This window comes from Cygnus atratus, chromosome 1 (genome assembly GCF_013377495.2).
Source record: "Cygnus atratus isolate AKBS03 ecotype Queensland, Australia chromosome 1, CAtr_DNAZoo_HiC_assembly, whole genome shotgun sequence".
Lineage (NCBI taxonomy): Eukaryota > Metazoa > Chordata > Aves > Anseriformes > Anatidae > Cygnus > Cygnus atratus.
In genome coordinates, this window is record NC_066362.1 from 54,682,747 (window position 1) to 54,700,332 (window position 17,586).

Consider the following 17,586-nt stretch of genomic DNA (forward strand, 5'->3'; position numbering starts at 1 on the left):
CGGGAACCTGAGATCAACCGAGAAAGCAGGAAAAGGCCAACGCCAAGCCCTGGCGAGTCCTACTGTACTTACAGGAACAGGTGAGTTCTGCCAGCTACTGCAAGGGCCCGGGGAGCACACGCATATGCAGGCAGTGACGGTGCTGTGCCCAAAACCCACATCCTCCAGCGGGCAAAGCGCCTCAGATGGAGCTGGCCCCAAACGGCTCGCTACAGCAGCTCTCCACACGCAGGCGCGCACACAGGCGCAGCTCAGCCCGCACCATGCGAGCACTCTCATTTCCCCCCCACTGAGAAGCACCAACTCTCACACAAAGCAAAAGCTGTGCAGGGACTTGGCCGCAGCTCTCCCCGGGACTTTGCTCCCCCGCCACGAGCGCAGCCGCCGTGCACAGCCAGCGAAGGAGCGCGGTGCCAGGCTGACACCCTCGTCCTGGCTCCTGGCAAAGCTGCGCACGCCAATTTTCCGGAGGGACACAAAGCGACAAGACATCCGTTAACGTGGAACAAACCTTTTTTAAAATTTATTTTATAGATCACGCCAGCCCGAGTGATCTTTGAATGCTGGTCACAAAAGAGAGATCGCACCGCCTCCTTCGCCTGAACTGAAGTCAACCCTCTTCCAGTCTCGGCAGTCTCCTTCGTTTGGAGCACAAGGAATGGAGAAAGAGAAAACCGCCGGGGGCCCCCCGCTCCCCTGGGAAGCGGAGGGCGGTGAAATCAGATGCAGTTTGATGCTGCCACAGGGCCGGGACAGAAACGCAACGGGCCCTCGTGTGCCCTGCTTAGCCACACTTCACACCCACACAATGCGGGTGCTATTGGTGTTGTAGCCGCCTATGGTTCCCCCCTCTCCGGGAGAGCGCTGGTGTTTAGGCACATAGCTTGGAAAGGACCGTCTGACCTCCCCGCTGCCACCTCTGCTCAGGCCACCACAGTCTCTAAGGCAAAGTACCCTCGGCTCCGATCCGAATCCCTCACCTCCGATGGTTTTGGAGTGCTGGTAACACCATCTCCGCCCTCAGGAAGCTCACGCGCTCCCACCGCTCACCGCGAGCCTGCGGGGGATAACTCCTGTCCTCCGGGGAGCCAAGCGGAGAGGCAGGGTAAGAGGAAAAGAAATAACAAACAGGGAATTGTTCAAATCACACAACCCGGGGTTAAAAATCATGATACTGATAATTCATAGCGTCCTCGCAGGGCCTTCCTGAAGCCAGAATTCACCACTTCAAAAATAAAGTCAGAAAAACTACCACGTGCTTCCAAACCTGAAAGCACTTCTGTACGTTTGCTGCGAATTCATCATGACCCTCTTGGCCAAAGAGGGCAGAAGACAATCCCAATCACCTCCATCGTGGCAAAGTTTTGGCCAGTGACTTCTAGAAAACGTTTGGGAAATCCTGGAGTGAACAAAATCAAGGGGAGGTCTCGTTTGCCTGGTGTCTCTGTTCCCAAGGTACGTTCCCACCTGGGATCTCTGCCCGTCGAGGTGAGAAGGCTTTCTCTGGCTCAGGGGACGGACTGAGTGTTCCTGCACAACGTTCTTAATACTGCTAATTGAGCTGCCACAGCCTCGAGAGGCAAGTTACGAATTGCTCCAAAATGCACGGAACAGACAACAGGAAAAGCCGCAGGATGGGAAGGGGAACAGGATGGGCAAACGACTGCCCAATTAATGCCGGCTCTAATTAAAATCTTAACTGCTACTAACGTATTTGAGAAGGAGATTTTTAGTATAGGATTCCTCAACTTAAGATCGAGAACTGATTTTCAATTTGCTTCCCCCTTAGACCTCCAACTAATGAATTTTCTTACCATCATCTCCTTCAAACTTCAAGTCGCTACAACGTGAAATTAAACCCACTGACAAATAGTTTTAGATGGGGGAGAATCCAGAAACCTATCTGGCACGTGGCCACAGTGGTGAGGAAACAATGCCATAGGGAGCCACCCTAAACAATGTTGTTTTAACCTTTGCAAGTCCGAAATTTCAGGTGTTTGACAGCCCCTGGGTCTGAGACAGCACGTGGGAGAGAGCAGCAGGTCCTGTAGACAGAATGGGGTGAGGGAGGAGGGAGGCAGCTAACTGGCTCTTCTTGCTTCTATCCAGAGTCTCCTCTCATCTTCATGCACACAAAATATAATAAAAACTAATAAGAATAAAAACTAAGCCCATGATGTACAAAAATGTGTCGATAGGGGGAGGAGGAAGGTGTCAGTTACTCAGTTCTGTGTCTCATCACCTTCATTAGCTTATAAGTTATGCTCCTCTCCATCATTTCCTCTGGGGAGGAGGGAAGATTCTTCTGCAGCCTATCAGCTGGGATGGATTTTGGTTTAAGCTGCTCTGGATCTTTTGGATAGGAACTGAAGGGAAGGGGAGGAATTCCTCAGAAGCAGGAGGAGTACGAAATTCAGCAGCCACTGGCAGGAGTCACACAGGCTCCCTGAGACTTCACTTTATGGCGCTGACCTCCACGTCGCCGTCCTCCTCCTCCTCCGGCTTTTGACTGAAAAACAAGAAGAGACACCTTAGTGCGCAGTAATCAGAATATCAGCACAGCGAGAGTTCAACACGCACAGCCAGACACTGGGATGGCAGCTGCGACTGATCTGCTGCTTACTACCATGAAGTCTGGGCCATCAGGCTGGGGAGGACCTGATCTCCCGATATTCTGAGTGTTTAACTCCCGTAAGAGTCAGCAGGAGCCACGGGGCTCAGCTTCTGGAAAAATCGAGGCCTCGGGTTCCCTTGGCTTTGTGGGGAATGGAAGGAGAACCCCCCTCCCAGAACTCTCTTGCTAACACGACTCTGACCCCAAATCCAGCCAGCAAACCCACGATTCTCTTTCAAAGCAGCCAGATACCTTATTGCCCTCACGGACGTGGGGCTCTTCATCCAGAGCAGGCTGAGGGGAAGCAGCAAGGAGAGAGAGACAAAGATAAGCGAGAGCGAAAGCAACGCGGACTCTCAGGGGAGGGGACAAAAAGAAGAAGCTAGGGGCCTTTCTTATAACCACGATGACTCCACAGCAAAGACAAGGAGGAGATGAGGGATCAGGAAGGAACAACAAGTGTACGTGCAGGGAAGGGCCCCTGTCAGCGGCCCTCTTTCAGCAGCCAGCCTGGCTCAACAGGCCGAGACCTGACCAACGGCAACTACAACAGTTAAAAGGAAGAATGCTGACCAACTGTCTTGACGCTTTCAGTTTCGGGAACTTTTGTTTTCTGGATAAGTACAGTAAAAGGAAATCCATGTGATAAAGCTGATAAATAGCTACCCAAAGCTCGCAGTTAAGAGTGGAGTTTCCGTTCCTTTCACACGAGAACAGTGGGGTATCCTTCTCAGACAAGCTGAGATGGGAAGATTTAAGCAACAAAACAGCTTGGACTCATCTGTCTAGAAATGAAAAGCCTTTCCTTCTCCTTGGCCACCCCCATCCTCCCTCCCTGAGAGGGCAGATGACCTGTGCCTGATACCACTATTTCGGTTGTAGTTTCTCCAGTGCGGGGATGCTCTACCGCTCCTTCAGCCAGCAGTCTCTGAGCATTTGTTGGATGCTTCACTACTTCAGCTACTGGGTATATGGAGGCACTTTTTCACCACGGTACAGTCAAGTAGTGAAATGTTGCCAAGTGCAGTTGCCCAGTCTTCCACCTTGGAGATTTTCATGATAGGACTGGATAAAACCCTGAGCAACCTGGTCTGACTTCACAACTAACACTGCTTAGAGCAGGATATTGGACTAGACACCTCCTGAGGTCCAACCTGAATTGTCCCGGGACCCTACACTGCTAGCTGCTGCAAGGTCAGCCAGGAAAAGTCACCCAGTCATCTGAGAATTGATTTTTGCTGTGACACTATTTGTATTTCCATCCGTTTCTGTCACACGTTGAGTCCCAAGGTGAGTGCAAAGGTATGACAGGAGTAACACTTGTGCTTTAGAGCAACCTTCATCCAACAGTCAAAAAACAAGATGCAAACAGCTACAAGAGATGCCGTTTCCCTCACTTACCGATGGCTGCAGGGCAGTAGGTGTTGGCGGTGCTGCAGCCGTTGAAGGGGCTTCGTCCCCTGCCGGCGGGCCCCCAGCTGCCATCCCAACCGGGGGAACACCATCCTCTCGTTTTGTCACAGCTCCCTTCTTTGTCGACTGCATCTTGATCTGCTGGGGCTTGGAGTTCATCGGCGAGTTATTGGTGGTCTGGAGTAACTGCGTATTACAAAGGGAGAGGGCAAAAGCAACGGTAAAACAGCTAGGCCCATCTGGCAAGGCTCAGTGTTGCTTTTTAACAGCCTCTGGACAACTGACACCGACGTACATCGGCAGAAGAACGCAGGCAGTAGCTGTTCAAAGAAACCCTGAGCTGCCCTCAAGAACCCCTACGGGGATTAAAGCGCCGCTCAGCTGAGGTGACACACAGCCCTCCAAACTGTGACTCGAAGGGAGCGGCTGGAAGCTATCAGAAAGAGACCAGGCCTGAAAAGTCAGAGGCATCTGGGTCACCCCCTACCTTCTCCTTCCCTCATTTGCACCAGCCGAGACCCACCACACAGCAAAGCACACCGGTCATCTGCAACCCACGGCAGGGCTGACGCTTGCGATCGAAGGACGGGCTGCTCCCTCAATTCTCCTGCTGGCTTCTCAGCGCCAAAAGCAGCTAATGGGCAAAAAAAAAGAAAGCCGGACTCTTCAGCCTTTACCTTAGTGATGGTACCCACAGCTTTGGTGCGGCCTTCACGGAAGACCAGCCGCTGGTCTATATGCAAGTACTCCGGGGTTTTGATGAAGCGAAAGTGCACGGTGGCTTTGTCCCCTGTCCGCAGGCAGTCCTTGTCCATGCTGAGAATCGTGGCCGTCTGACGGATGCTGCCACAATGCACTGCGAAGGTAACGCATAAAGGCTTTCAACAGCCGGTGCCGTTAGCCGAATAAGCTTCAGACAGACATCTAAAGTGGCTCTTGTGACTTTACAGCTAACGGTGCTGAGTTTGAAGCGTAAAAATCTACTGCACACCATAGACTACATGGGTCAGGCTTTGTTCGGTCCTCCAAAAGAAAATACACATAAGCTGGAACAGTTACTTTCGAACGGAGACTTTCCTGGAGCACCCTTGCCAGAATCCTACACGCCAAGAGGCTGAGCTAGACGGCAGGACCCAAAATGAGTCTCTGCACTGGAAGCTTAAGAATCTTTGCACCGTGTAAATATGGCTCAGGCAGGCTACAAGTACACTTGGAGCCCCAAATCTCCTTTTCACATATTTCTCCTCACTACTTTTCTCTGTAGAATTCCTCCCCTCTCTCTAATGGACAGCTGGGACCATTAAAACAAGAACTACGGCTTACATTCAGCTTGACAGAGCCGTCAGGAGCGAAAAGACCTTTGCCTAGAGCTGATGTAAACTATTACTGCTGGGAAACAAAGATGAGACAACGCTGTGACACGTACCCATGGCCTGATACCGCGGGCTGATGGTGGTGGGGTGATGGAGCACCAGAATCTCTGCTTCAAACTCCCACGACGCCTGTGGATTCAGGCGGGGTGACACCATTACCATCCCTTTCCGGATGGAAGAACGCTTGATCTGAAAAGCAGTGACACAAAAAAAAACTTTAGCATGATCCTCCAGGGAAGAAATTTGCTTCTCTGGCTGACTGCATCCAGCAGGATCCTGAGGGATTTCGCAGATACTAACTCATGCCCACCAAAAGGCAAAGCGATAGCTGTTTAGCAGGAAGCAACAACGTTATGCAAAGGCTGCAAAAATCAAGTTCAGCTGGAATTCCTGACCAAGTTTGAGTCAGTGTGTGAATACCTTGCCCAGAACACTACTGCTGCTGCAGCACAGACTTTTCTCGCTTTGTTACACACCTCCAACGCTATTCCTCGTTACCAGGGGTCTCACTGCTCTCACCTGGCACCTGTTAGGTGGAACAACCAGGACATGGGACCGACACGGGTTCTGTGGGATTTCTACTGTGCCGTGAAATGAGGTAGCTGAGGTTTGCAGAAGCAGACTGCTTGCAGCACAACTCCAAGAGCACTCTAAAGTTACGGGGGCAGCTCCTGTTCTGGGGGCGTAGGGCAGCTCTCCTCACCTTTTTCAAAGCGAAGGAGGCAGTCTGGCCTCCCCGCACTTCTTTGACAGGCATTCTCTTGCGGTGGATGGACTTGACAGCAATAGGTAGGAAGTTGCCAAGAGGATCCGGCCCCAGCAGCAGGGTGTCATTCAGCTTGATTAGGCCTCTCAGTGTCGTCCCAGACACAACCGTTCCTACACCCTGTACCAAAAAGGAAACAACACTAGTCAGGTTTACTCGACCACACTAGCAGATGAGCTCTAGAACATCCCCCTCTCTAAGGAAGATACCCTCTTCAACCCAAAACACGGTGGAAAATTCCTAAAATGCCAGGTCCCTTACCGGGACAGAGTAAGTATCATCTATCTGGAATTCTGCTGGTTCTTCTTCCCTGTAACTGGTCCGTGGAGACAAGAGATTAAGAAACATCTTCAGCAAATCTAGGTTCTCCCCAGTGACGTTTGAAATCTGGAAAATCGGGCACATCCTGTAAAGGAAAATGGATGAAAATGGAGTCAGTTCGCTTCCCTGCCTGGGATTCCATGCGTAGGAAGACATCCAACATCTCGGACTGTGTTCAATACACAGGGCTAGGAAGGGAGAGCCCGGCAAGCAGTCAGATGCACAACACCCCACGTTTGAAACCCTGCAGCATTGTCTCTGTCTTCTAATGACATTCAGGAAAAGGTGTAAGGTTCCGGGACTGAAGGGAGCTGAGCGCACCCTGCCATCTTCTGCAGACTGCCCAGCAGCAGCCTCTCATTTCTGCCTCAGAGGGGAACACAAGCAGGTCAATCTCAGAACCAACACATTCTCAGGGAATCAACACACCACATGGCAAATACAACCTGAACACATCTAGACAATGGGACTCTCTCTCTGAATCTTCTCACCCAGTCTCCAAATAGGACCGAAAGAGAAACGACTCTCCTCTGCTCCCGTTACCTCTCTGAGCTGAAGTTGGAGGCTGTTACAATGACATCATCCTTGCTCTGAACCAGCACGGGAATCTTCCTGCACCCTGGGGACTTCAGCAGTCGCTGTAACAGCTTCAGGGTTTCTTAAAGGGTGAAATGAATATTGTTAGGGCAGCATCTCCCGCCTTTACAAATCGCTTTTGTTCGGTTTCCCGAAGGGAGACTGGTACTCTTGCCACAAACAGACAGGAGAAGATGGCTAAAGGTGTGTGAGTGCCACTACGAGTTTGCTGCAGCCAAGGTGGGACTTAGGAGCCATTCCATTTTCCATTTCATGCCGGCTGCCAAGCGACACGGTACATGAACAGACACACAGGTTTGCAGCTACAAGTGCAATGCTGTGAAGTTTTACAGCTGTCTATTAAATAGCTTTAAGTAGTTACAAAAATATTTCTTCTTCCTATAAAGGATTTCTCGCATTGAATTCGATCAACGAAACTTGTCAGCACTCAGGAACTGGAATATTTGAGAATATGTGAATTAGAAATCAATTTTGACCTCAAAACACTTTGGCTGGCAATTAACCTGCCACAGAAGGTTAGAGAAGAATGAGGAGGGTAAAGATCATCATCACAGGCTAGGGGGATGCAGGGCGACCAGATCTGGAAGTAACTGTTTTGGGACAAATCTCCCAGCTCCCAACTTTGATCTCCTGCCTATTTTTATTTTTTTAAGCCTCGGATCTGTCACCCAGCAGGGGTGCACCAGCATCAGTCTCCTGCAAAGTGCCTTATAACACATGAGGGGGGAAAAAAAAAAAAGCTAACAATGGTTTAAAAGAGCAAATCATTTATATTCTACAACTGTCATCCAATTAGATGGGTTTTGTGAACAAATGATTGCCTATGGGAGAGTAAAATGTTTTGGGTACAAACACAAACATTTAATCATGCCATCTGCTCTTCACAGATAGGTTTGAGCCAAATCTTGTGACTATTTAATTTAAACAGAACATGACACAGGAGCAGCTTCTCCCAGGAGAAGCTCTTCTCACTGAGCCAAGCATTCTCTTTCCTCCCCAGTTACCGTGTTAGGGTCAGGCCTTTCGTTTATTTGCCAAATCTCTATTACAGAGATATTCAGGTTACCTTTTGATCGCACGCTTCTGTTCATCTGAAAAATATCCAGCATTTTCACAGAAATGAACTAACTACGGACAGTACTGGGAACAGACACTTTCCCCATCCTCAAGACTACTTATCAAAAACAGCATCACTCCAATTAACCACAGCATGTTCCTGAAGGTGTGAGAAACACATCGAGAGAATTTTATAGGTGAGAGTTGGTCACAACCTGAAAAAACGTGAAGCATAGGTTAAAGGGCCATTGCTGGGGTTAGATGTGCTGTTTTAACTGCTGCTGAGCACGGAAGTTGCCAGCCCCTGCTGCTCATTGCCATCCCTCACCTGTGTCTGCTCCAGTCCTGCTACCATAACTCATGCAGCCACTTTGAACCATGATTTGATTACGTGTTGGTTGGTTGTGAGGACACAGGAGGGAGCGGCTCCCTCCTGTGTCCTCACAACAGGTTATTATAACAACAAGTTATTATTACTCGCTAATAACGGCTGCAGTTATGCCAGCAGAGCGGAGAAGTGCCCAGGTGAGCAGGATGTACCCAGGAGCTGCCCCTTCGACTAGCTGCTGCCAGAGAACAAGTCTGAGCACAGCTAGAGATCACAATCAAACTGCGGGCCAGAAGGAAGGCAGATTTCCAGACTTTCCCTCTGGGTATAAATTCCCACAGAAAAAGCAAATCCACTACCCACCTGTACAATTCTCCCCCTAGAGCTGAAAAAAAAATCCTACAGCAAACACTTTTTTTCGTTGCCCAGGTGAGCCCCCCAACCTGGGTAACTTTGAAATGGTGACTGCAAGCGAACTGCCTTGCAGAACAGGCCAGGAAAAGTAAGAGTAGATTTCTGGAAGGTGTTTAAGATGCAGTCAAACCCAGACAAAGCAGCTTTCTTCCAGCAACAGTTCCTCAACCCAAACGGAGGACAAGAGCACACACAGAGGAAAGGAACACGCCTGGAGAGAGCTCGTAAGATTCACCTTGTAGGATGTTGGCAGGGCACATGTCGATCTTGGTCACCACAACAAAGACGGGAACGTTGAGTGCTAGGGCCAGGCCCAAGTGCTCCTTGGTCATCCCTACAATCCCAGCATTGCTGCCAACCTACAGCGGGGATACAAACACATTCACGTCAGCGTTCCTCCTGCCGAGCGCTGGGTTACAGAGAAGGTCTTGCATCAGACACGCAGCAGGCTGTGATTAGGTTGTAGATGTGTCATTGGGACTTTATGAGCAGACCCAGCCCACTTCAAATGCTCATGGACACTAAGAATTCATTCCTCCAGCTTTAACCAGGTGTTCTGGAAACCAGAAACCTTTCAATTTTCAACAATCCTACATCTTGGACCAATTTGTGACTGACTGTCCTGGGACACTTTGCCTCAGAATCCTGGCTAAAACCCCCACTGGCTGCTGCTCTCCACCTCTGGGAGATGCCGCCTCCCTCCACAACCCACAAGGACCTTGCAGTAGGAAAGAAGTTGAGGCTGTAAAGCTGTGAACAGCGCCCTTGCTGCTGCTACCGTGTATTTTTCTTGCTACCTACCATCAGCATGCAGAAGTCGGGTAAATGGCCGGTCATGCCAAAGACGGTGGTCTTCAGGTACTTTTCATGGCCAGCCAGGTCAATGAAAGTAATGACCTTGGTGGATTTCTCGCAGATCTTTGTCCACTCCAAGCTGCCGCCGTGGCTGTCGGGCTTGTTCACCACATTGCCCTCGCTGTCGAAGCCCAGGATGTCGTTGCCCACGCTGCTGGTGCGGCCCGACTCAATCTCGTGCTTGTGGCGGAAGAGCTTTTGCCGAGCGAAGCCTCGGCCGTTGTCGAGTTCACCGTGGGTCAAGACACCCAGCAACGTGCTCTTCCCTGCATCCACATTGCCAACCACTGCTACCCTGGAAGGGAGAGGAAAAAGGAGCCTGGTAAAAGCTGAGACCTGAAGGAAAAGAGACAAACAAACAAAAAAACAAACGCCACTGCTGCTGTAAATAATTAGATTTTTCTCCCTAACCTGCAAATAGAAATTTGAAAATGTTAGACCCTCACAAACAGAGCAGAGATTATTTCACAGTTAGTTAACAGGGATAACTGGGATGTGGAAGACTGTGGAGATATGTTGCTGGTGCTCACAACACAGAGAGCTGGATCCAAAATTGCTTGGTGCTATACAGAACCTCTCTTCCAACTCCTATTCTCTGCAATCAATTACACGTGCTGGGCCAATTCAAAAAGAAAAGTCTAAATCCCAGTTTGGGCTAGAATCCCTCTGCTTTTTTTTGTACTTGTTATGTAGCACCAGGTGCCAGGGAGATTAGATTGCTGTTTTCAGAAAAGGCAAAGCTCAAACGCAAACTTTTTAGGGGAAAACCCCTTCCTGTAGCAATCTCCTTCTGCCTCTGATAAAGGTGACAATTACGGCTGTTGGCAAATGTCGGAAATCCATCCCCACCCAAGGCTGGGCAGGCTCTCAAGTCAAATTACACAAGCTATTAGATGTCCATTAGAAGGTGACTTGAATCATCACAGTCTTGGAGTAGAATGGAAACATTAGTCAGAAGTGTTGTATTCTAGCAGCGTGCATATATGCACACACACGCACACACGTATGTGCGCACATGTGGCTCCCTGCTGGGATTCAAGCACACAAAAGATCCCTAAACTGTGGGGTTGTCACCCAAACAACAGCCCTCAGCTAACCAGAGGCAAACCTTCACAGTCTGTGCACAAAAGCGAGAGCAACAACAACAAAAAGGAGATTTTGTTAGCAAGGAGTGGTCAAGCTCAGCTCCCTTTGCTGGGCAGCTACAACACCCAGACTGGAGTCAGCGTTGCTGGCTCAGCACCACAGCCTGCCCACGGGGTAAAAATGTAGCTGGGCTGCTGACTAACCCTGTACGCGCCCGGCTCCTCACCTGACCTCCAGGAAGTCGTTGTCACCCACGCGTTTCCGAACGAGGTAGTCCCGCACCTTGCCCCCCGCCTCCTGGTGCTCCCGCAGGAGGATCACGTCTGCCTCGATTTGCTCTGCCATGCTCTTCAACGTGGCATAGGACGCTTCCATGTCTGCCTCGCTCAGACCGTACTCGGTCCCATCTGGTTATGGGGTTGAGGAGACAAAGGACGGACAGTGAGAACCACCCTGCAAGAGGCAGCAGCAATTCCACTCCGCCCAGGACTTTCACACCCATCGGGATTCACACGTGGACCGGAGACATCAGCCATGCAAACAGAACAAACGTCCTTCGTCAGAGAGAAAAAAGGATGGTCTTCACTTTAAGTCTTAAAAAATTATTATAAAAACGCCCTCTTTCACCTTATTTACTCTTATTGCAAACAAAAACTTAGAGATTGGCAAGGAAAATGTTATTTCTGTCTAATTCCCATACTTCACGAGCTGAAGGTAATTTGCGTGCATTTCCCTCAGCCTGACAGAAAATCTCTTCTCACATTACAACAGAGGAAAAACCATAAACAAAAGGAAAGCTGCGACTGAAATATCCCCATGGTTGACCAGTAAAATGTGGAAGCAATTTAAACTATCAGCTTACTCCATAAAAACCACATCCCAAGTCCACTTTTTCTGCAAATCTGGCCCGTGCAGCAATTCCTTTAGCCCCCACACGCTCCAGTTAAAACAATGGTTTTGGCCTGCCTCGCTGCCTTCAGCCTGGCACTCGCAAGAAATGCTGACGCGAGCACGAGGCCAGAAAAAACAAGGAGGCACTCTTGCCTCTGAGCAGCCCACCCAAGCAAAGAGCTGAGAGCCAGAGAAAGCCAGGGGGCTTTTTTTTCCTAGCCACGTGAAAGGCCACCAGAGCTCTCGGCTGTTCCCCTGCGCCCCAGGTGCTCAGAAGCTGCACAGATCTCAGGCCCGAATCTCCTCTGTGGGTAAAAAGAGAGAAAAAAAAAATCACAAACAAAGACACAAAGAGAGGTGGAGAGACGCGTAGCACCTGGACGACCAACACCATTGCTGTGCAATCGTTTATAGCACCTGGACGACCAACACCATTGCTGTGCAATCGTTTATATGCACGGCTGACTCATCAGCCGGCGAGCAGTGACTGCAGCCTGCACGAACTGATCGGCATTTTAACCGCCGCGCGGCTCTGAAACAAGCAGGGGGGCTGGGCCATCTCCAGTCCTAGCTCGTAATCGAACGGAGGAGATGTGGAGATGGCGGGGAAAACAAACGGCGCCGTGGTTGGGGTCCTGAGTCACGGAAGGGGAATGAGAAGTAGAGGACAGGTGAGTAAGAGCTCAGGGAGAAAGGGAAGGGTCAACGCTGACGAAGCGGTGAGCCCCAGCAGCCTTCCCTGGCCTCTCAGGCATCTCATCGGGCACCCAAAATGATCAAAATCATAGACATTCAAACTGAATGAGAAAGTAGAAGATACATATATATACATTTTTTTCTATCGGATGCTGTTTCCAATAGCCTCAATCCCCAGAAAAGATCCCCACCTCCCTCAGCTACGCGGCGGCCTGGAATGAAATGAGAAGTGAGAGAGGAAATTTCAATTTCCAAGCAAGGCCGTGCTCAATAGCCTGTTATCAGCACGGGATGCAAATGTGCCAATTGTGAACAGGAGCAAAAAGGCGATCTGTGCTAAACTGCTAAAATCCGCAAAGGCAAATGACTGCGGTCACACCCTGGTAAATGTGACATTAAAAGCTTCACGCTGAGAAAAGGAAAACCTTCCTCTCCACGGCACATGCTTACAAGGAAAGTCAGCAGCATGTATTTCGGCCATCTGACGCATCTCCAATATAGCCCTGTGGGGTGAAAATATTATTTACAATGGAGAAGTGACCAGAACAAGACACAACACGGCCTTCATCAGACATCGAGGAAGTCTCTACTAAAATTGGTATTACAGCGTTGTACCCTTCATCTTCTGCTGTTGTTCCCAGACAACTTATGCCTCATTTCCAAAAAGACCGGTATGATTTTATACAAAAGTTCCTAAGGCAGCTGTTGGTGGGGTTAAAAAAAAAAAGTCCCACATGTTCTGTTACAGAGGTTTCCAAGTTATTTTGGAGAGGTCAGTTCTACTTTCAGCAGTAGTCGTTAGCTGAACTAGGCTTTCCTTTCAATTTTCACGTTTTCTGTTGTTTTCCCGAGGAAGCTGCACTCACCTGATCCCTGTCCAATGACGTAGATGGTCTCCCCACACCCCTCATCGATCCTCTCCGACATCTGCCGGAGCAAACTGTCGTACTGCTCTGAAGTTGGACTCACCATCACCAGCTGGAAAAGAGATGAAGTAGCCACTATGATTTCAAACCCAGCTTCGGTTGTAAGGCCAATCAATCAGCGTGCTTTACTGAAAGAGGAGGGGTCTTTCCCAAGGACCGCTTTCTGGTATTTCGTTTTTCAAGACCAGCTTCACTGACAACTATTTCCTTGTGACACTGCACAAGGTTATTTGTTCAAGCTTGGACTTCATTTACACTGGAAAATTGACTTCAAAGCACGTAAGAAGCTGCAGTGTTGCGTTACCAACAAGCTTTGACTGCAGTTACTGCAACAACCACAACTTCCTTTGCCCTTCCCTACTGTGGGGTGAAGAGAAGGAAAAAGCGGACAGAAACAAAGAGGAAAATGAGGACAGGAAAGTGCTTTGGGGAGGGTTTTTCCCAGAACACCTTTGTGTGTAGCACCGCTTCTGGCAAAGAACCGTGCCACTCGTACGGCACAGCTGAAGAACTCGTGCAGAGGCCTCCACGGAGCAGCCACATCGGTGGGGTGGCAGAGCCAGGAGACCTTCGTCACCCGTTCAGGACCGTGTGGCTACCTGCTCCCTGGCTGCCTCTGCGATTACAGATCTGCAGGTGGCTGAGCATCCTGGTACCGTGGCTCAAACGCTGGGACCGAGGAAGGCACTGCTGTTAAAAACGCAAGATAGCCAACAATTGTAGAGGCACGGATAGCTCCGCGGGTAGGCGCTCCCGTGTCACCCGACAGCACTCCATGAAATCCGTACTTCCACCAGCTGTTCTTACGTATACATTCCAAAATCACCCCCAGGAAGACGCATTTCCCTCCACTACGCACCCAGGCCAGCCTGAAACTGGTGCAGGATGTTCCTAAAGCACGTGGCTTACTGCAGTTCACAACGGTTCCACCTGAAGCCTGCCCAACATTCCTAAAACAACCTGCACTCAACCTAAACGTGTACTCAAGCAGGAACTACCTTTGCCACCTACTACTACGCAGGTGATGAAGGTTTTTATTAGGAAGTTAGAGCGTAAGAGAACCCAAAATCCCCTAACGAAAGCAGCTTCAAAACCGTAGCAGTGCATGCACCCGGGAAAACGGAGCACAGACAGCAAGTGCTAATTAGATGGCTTAAGGCTGCCAAAGCAACACGTTCCTGAAACGTTAACGGTCACTCAGAACACGTGTCTGTCGGTGAGGGGCAGACAGCTGAGAGACAACCGCCTTCGTGTGCCTGCTTAGGTGCACGCCCTACCTACGGTTTTGGACTACCTGGCGTGGTTTGCAAAGCGCTAGGGGTAGCAAAGCGCTCTGATCTGCAAGGCCACGTAGTCTTTCTCTTTTGTGCGTCGATGAACTGAGCTTTGCCTTCATTAGCTGTTTGCTCTGGTTTTGTTTGGTTTTTTCTTCTTCTTCTCTTAGAGGAGACCACGGGATGCACATGTATCGAGAGGAGAACCAGCAGCTGTTCAGAGGCTGGATCGGGACAGAACGGAGGGCTGTGCGTTTACACGCAGGGCTCGTTTTGCCTAGCGAGCACTTTCAGGAATTCCTGGAAGCACAGCAGGCCGGCTCACTGCTCAGGCCAGCGCATCAGCAGAGGTCAGGGTCCCAGGAACATCCATCAAACAGGCTGTTACATTAATAAAGATCAATAAAATAACAGCGGGGCCATCAGCGTAGAGGCCACTAACTTCCGTTTCTTCAAGTTTCAGCACCAGCTTCATTTTTCAGCTATTTCAAATGCTTCAGCCACGCGTTGACCCAAGCATCAGGGGACGTTTCAGCCGAGCAGCTCACTGCAGCCGTTCTCCACGGTGCCGGGCAGGAGGCTCAAGCAGCACATCAGCTTGTAGCTGGTAGGATATCAAATAAGGACGCGTAGAACAAACGTCAGCTTTCACGGATCACACCTTCTAGCGTCGTTCAGTATTCCTCGTAGCTGCTTCTGCAGTCCCCAGCCCCCCAGACAGCTCTGCAGTTTCCTAGGTCACTGCAAGACTGTACTTGCTGTTTTGAAGATCTCTTTAGCTACCTTCCTAGATAGACGGCGGCTGTTCTTTGCACACTCCTTGTCAGAGAGAGGCCCTCTATCTTGGCATCTATGCTTCTTTTTTTTCCTTGTACTACGTATTCTTGTTTTTTAGAGGTTTTCACCGAGTCAAAAATTTTCACTTCTGTTCTTTCAACTTTGCCAGGCATCAAGGAGTTAACGGTAGGAGTCCTGCGGGTCCAGGAACTTCAGAATTCCTACAGGGCGAAAAAAGCAACAACCAGTTATTGTTCTATTTTCATGACAGCAGAAAAATATGAAAACGTACAAGTTTGAGATGCCACCTTTAAAGTCCCACCCCAATCTCTGGGAGGAGAGCACTTTTCCCACCTTTCCTCTGGTCAGCTTTGGGATTAAGACACACTGGAGGTGGGTGGCAGCTGCAGCGGGCTGAGCTTATTCCAGGTGACAAGACGGACCGTGCCACTCTGCACTGCCCATCAGCAAGCAAGAAGCAATGAATTTGCGCTGATGAATGGAACTGCTCGCTTGATCGACTGACAAGGTGTTACGTGCTTGGTAACAGAATCCCAAACGTTCTTCTCTAAGCAGAGCACACCTTACAACGAATGTGCTCGGGTCAGCAGGAGGACCGGGAGAAAAGTATGCAACACAGTGGCGAGTTGGCTCAGACCTGGACAGAAAGCTAGCATAGAAACTGACAGCAGGGAGAGTCACTGTTTTAAGCAGGAAGTGGCAAGCAGCAATTAACTGGGAAGACGGAGAAAACGGGGGGTGGAAGGGGAGAGACCAAGTTAGCTACTGCACGTGGGGCTGCTCTTTTGAGCACAGAGCAGGTGACTAACTTGGGGAGATGGGGCAGAGCTCAGTCTTAGCTCTCATCCAAGATGGGGATAAATCAAAGTCTTGGGGAAAAGACAGCATATATACACTGCTGTACGGAAAAGTAAATTGTAATAAAGGTAAAAAAAAATTTATATATATATATATACACACTTACGTATTACTTCCATGATGCCTGCAGGTTTTTAGGAAAGGAAGACTGGCTGACAATACAAACGGAGGTAGTGGGAGAAAGACTTTCTTTTCTCTTTGTCAGAGCTGTGCTCAGGTTCCTGGCTGTCAAGGATCAGTGACAGTCCTCAGCGTCCTCCTGCGTGCTCTTCCGCATCAGCCACATCGAAGACAAAGCACAGGTGGGTATTGGCATCCTGTACCAAAATCTTGTCCAGCTCATTAAGACACGCGCAGGCGGCTCAACAGGTTGTGACTTTTGCGCTTTACTTCCTTGTAAGACATCTTCGTAACGTTTAATACGGCACCGCGCTGGGTCATGCCCTCAAAGAGAAAGGTACCTAGATCCACACACTACAATTCGTTCACTTCTGAGGGCAAGGAAATCCAGGGCTTTGGAACAGAAACGGATAGAGGAGGGGCGGCAGAAAAACACAAGGGAACTCCAGCTAGTTTGGGACGGCGTAACCCCAGGGGGACCCAACCGAGCTGTCACCAGACTTCAGAGCGGGGCACGGCTGTGGGACGCGCCGACCCCCCAGCGGGAAGGGCCGGCAGCTCGAGGGGCACCACGGCAACCCGCGCGGGGCGTGCGCTATTACCTCGCTGCAAGATGGAAGCGGGAGCAGGACCGGCTGCCGGGCCCCCCGCGGGGCCGGGCCGAGCCCTCCCCGCTCTCCTCACCCCGCGACCAGCCCCGAGCCCGGCCCTGAGGGGGGGCGGGGGGGGGGGGGGGCGAGGCGGGGCAGCCGCCCCCCGCCGGGGCCTACCTTACTGGTGAGGTCGACGTCGGGCTCGCCGTTGAGCCCTTCGCCGTCCTCGGCGTCGAAGGAGGAGGCGCGGCGGGGCAGCGCGGCGGCCGCCAGGCGGGGCCCCCCGCCCGGGGAGCCGGGCTCCGGGGCGAACATGCAGGCCGGCACCGGGGAGCCCCCCAGCGGGGAGCGGCTCCGCTCCGCCGCCGCCATCTTGCCTGCCCCGGCCCTCCGCCTTCCGCCGGCCCCGCCCCCCCCCCGGGGGAGCCGGCCAATGGGAGGCGGGGGAGAGGGGGGTGATTAGCATGTAACCATGGAGACGGGGGCGGGGCCGCGAGGGCGGGGCGGAGGGGCAGGCCCCCGCGGAGCGCGGGGCCAATGGGAGAGGCGCTGGCGGCTCGGGGGGTTTGCGGTGTGTACACAGGCGGCGGGGCGCGCGCGACGTGTC

The 17,586-nt window shown here is 51.0% G+C and overlaps 1 protein-coding gene across 1 annotated transcript; it reads right to left on the reverse strand.

Moving 5' to 3' along the window:
* Nucleotides 1–495: 495 nt before the first annotated feature.
* On the reverse strand, nucleotides 496–17,372 carry GTPBP1 (GTP binding protein 1). Its single transcript, XM_035551812.2, has 12 exons — nucleotides 17,157–17,372; nucleotides 13,277–13,388; nucleotides 11,050–11,230; nucleotides 9,684–10,032; nucleotides 9,118–9,241; nucleotides 7,031–7,145; nucleotides 6,428–6,572; nucleotides 6,104–6,286; nucleotides 5,454–5,589; nucleotides 4,705–4,883; nucleotides 4,016–4,213; nucleotides 496–2,509 (listed from the first exon to the last, which is right to left on the reverse strand). The coding sequence occupies exons 1-12, from the start codon at nucleotides 17,349–17,351 to the stop codon at nucleotides 2,414–2,416; spliced, it is 2,013 nt and encodes a 670-aa protein (XP_035407705.1). The 5' UTR covers nucleotides 17,352–17,372; the 3' UTR covers nucleotides 496–2,413.
* Between the last annotated feature and the right edge of the window lie 214 nt (nucleotides 17,373–17,586).

Excerpts from the sequence above, each read along its gene's own strand:
- GTPBP1 (XM_035551812.2), bottom strand. The coding sequence starts at position 17,351 with ATGGCGGCGGCGGAGCGGAGCCGCTCCCCGCTGGGGGGCTCCCCGGTG. Across the intron at positions 6,573-7,030 it reads TCCAACTTCAGCTCAGAGAG|GATGTGCCCGATTTTCCAGA; the intron begins GTAACGGGAGCA and ends TTTCCTTTACAG. Across the intron at positions 4,214-4,704 it reads CTGTGGGTACCATCACTAAG|TTACTCCAGACCACCAATAA; the intron begins GTAAAGGCTGAA and ends TGTAATACGCAG.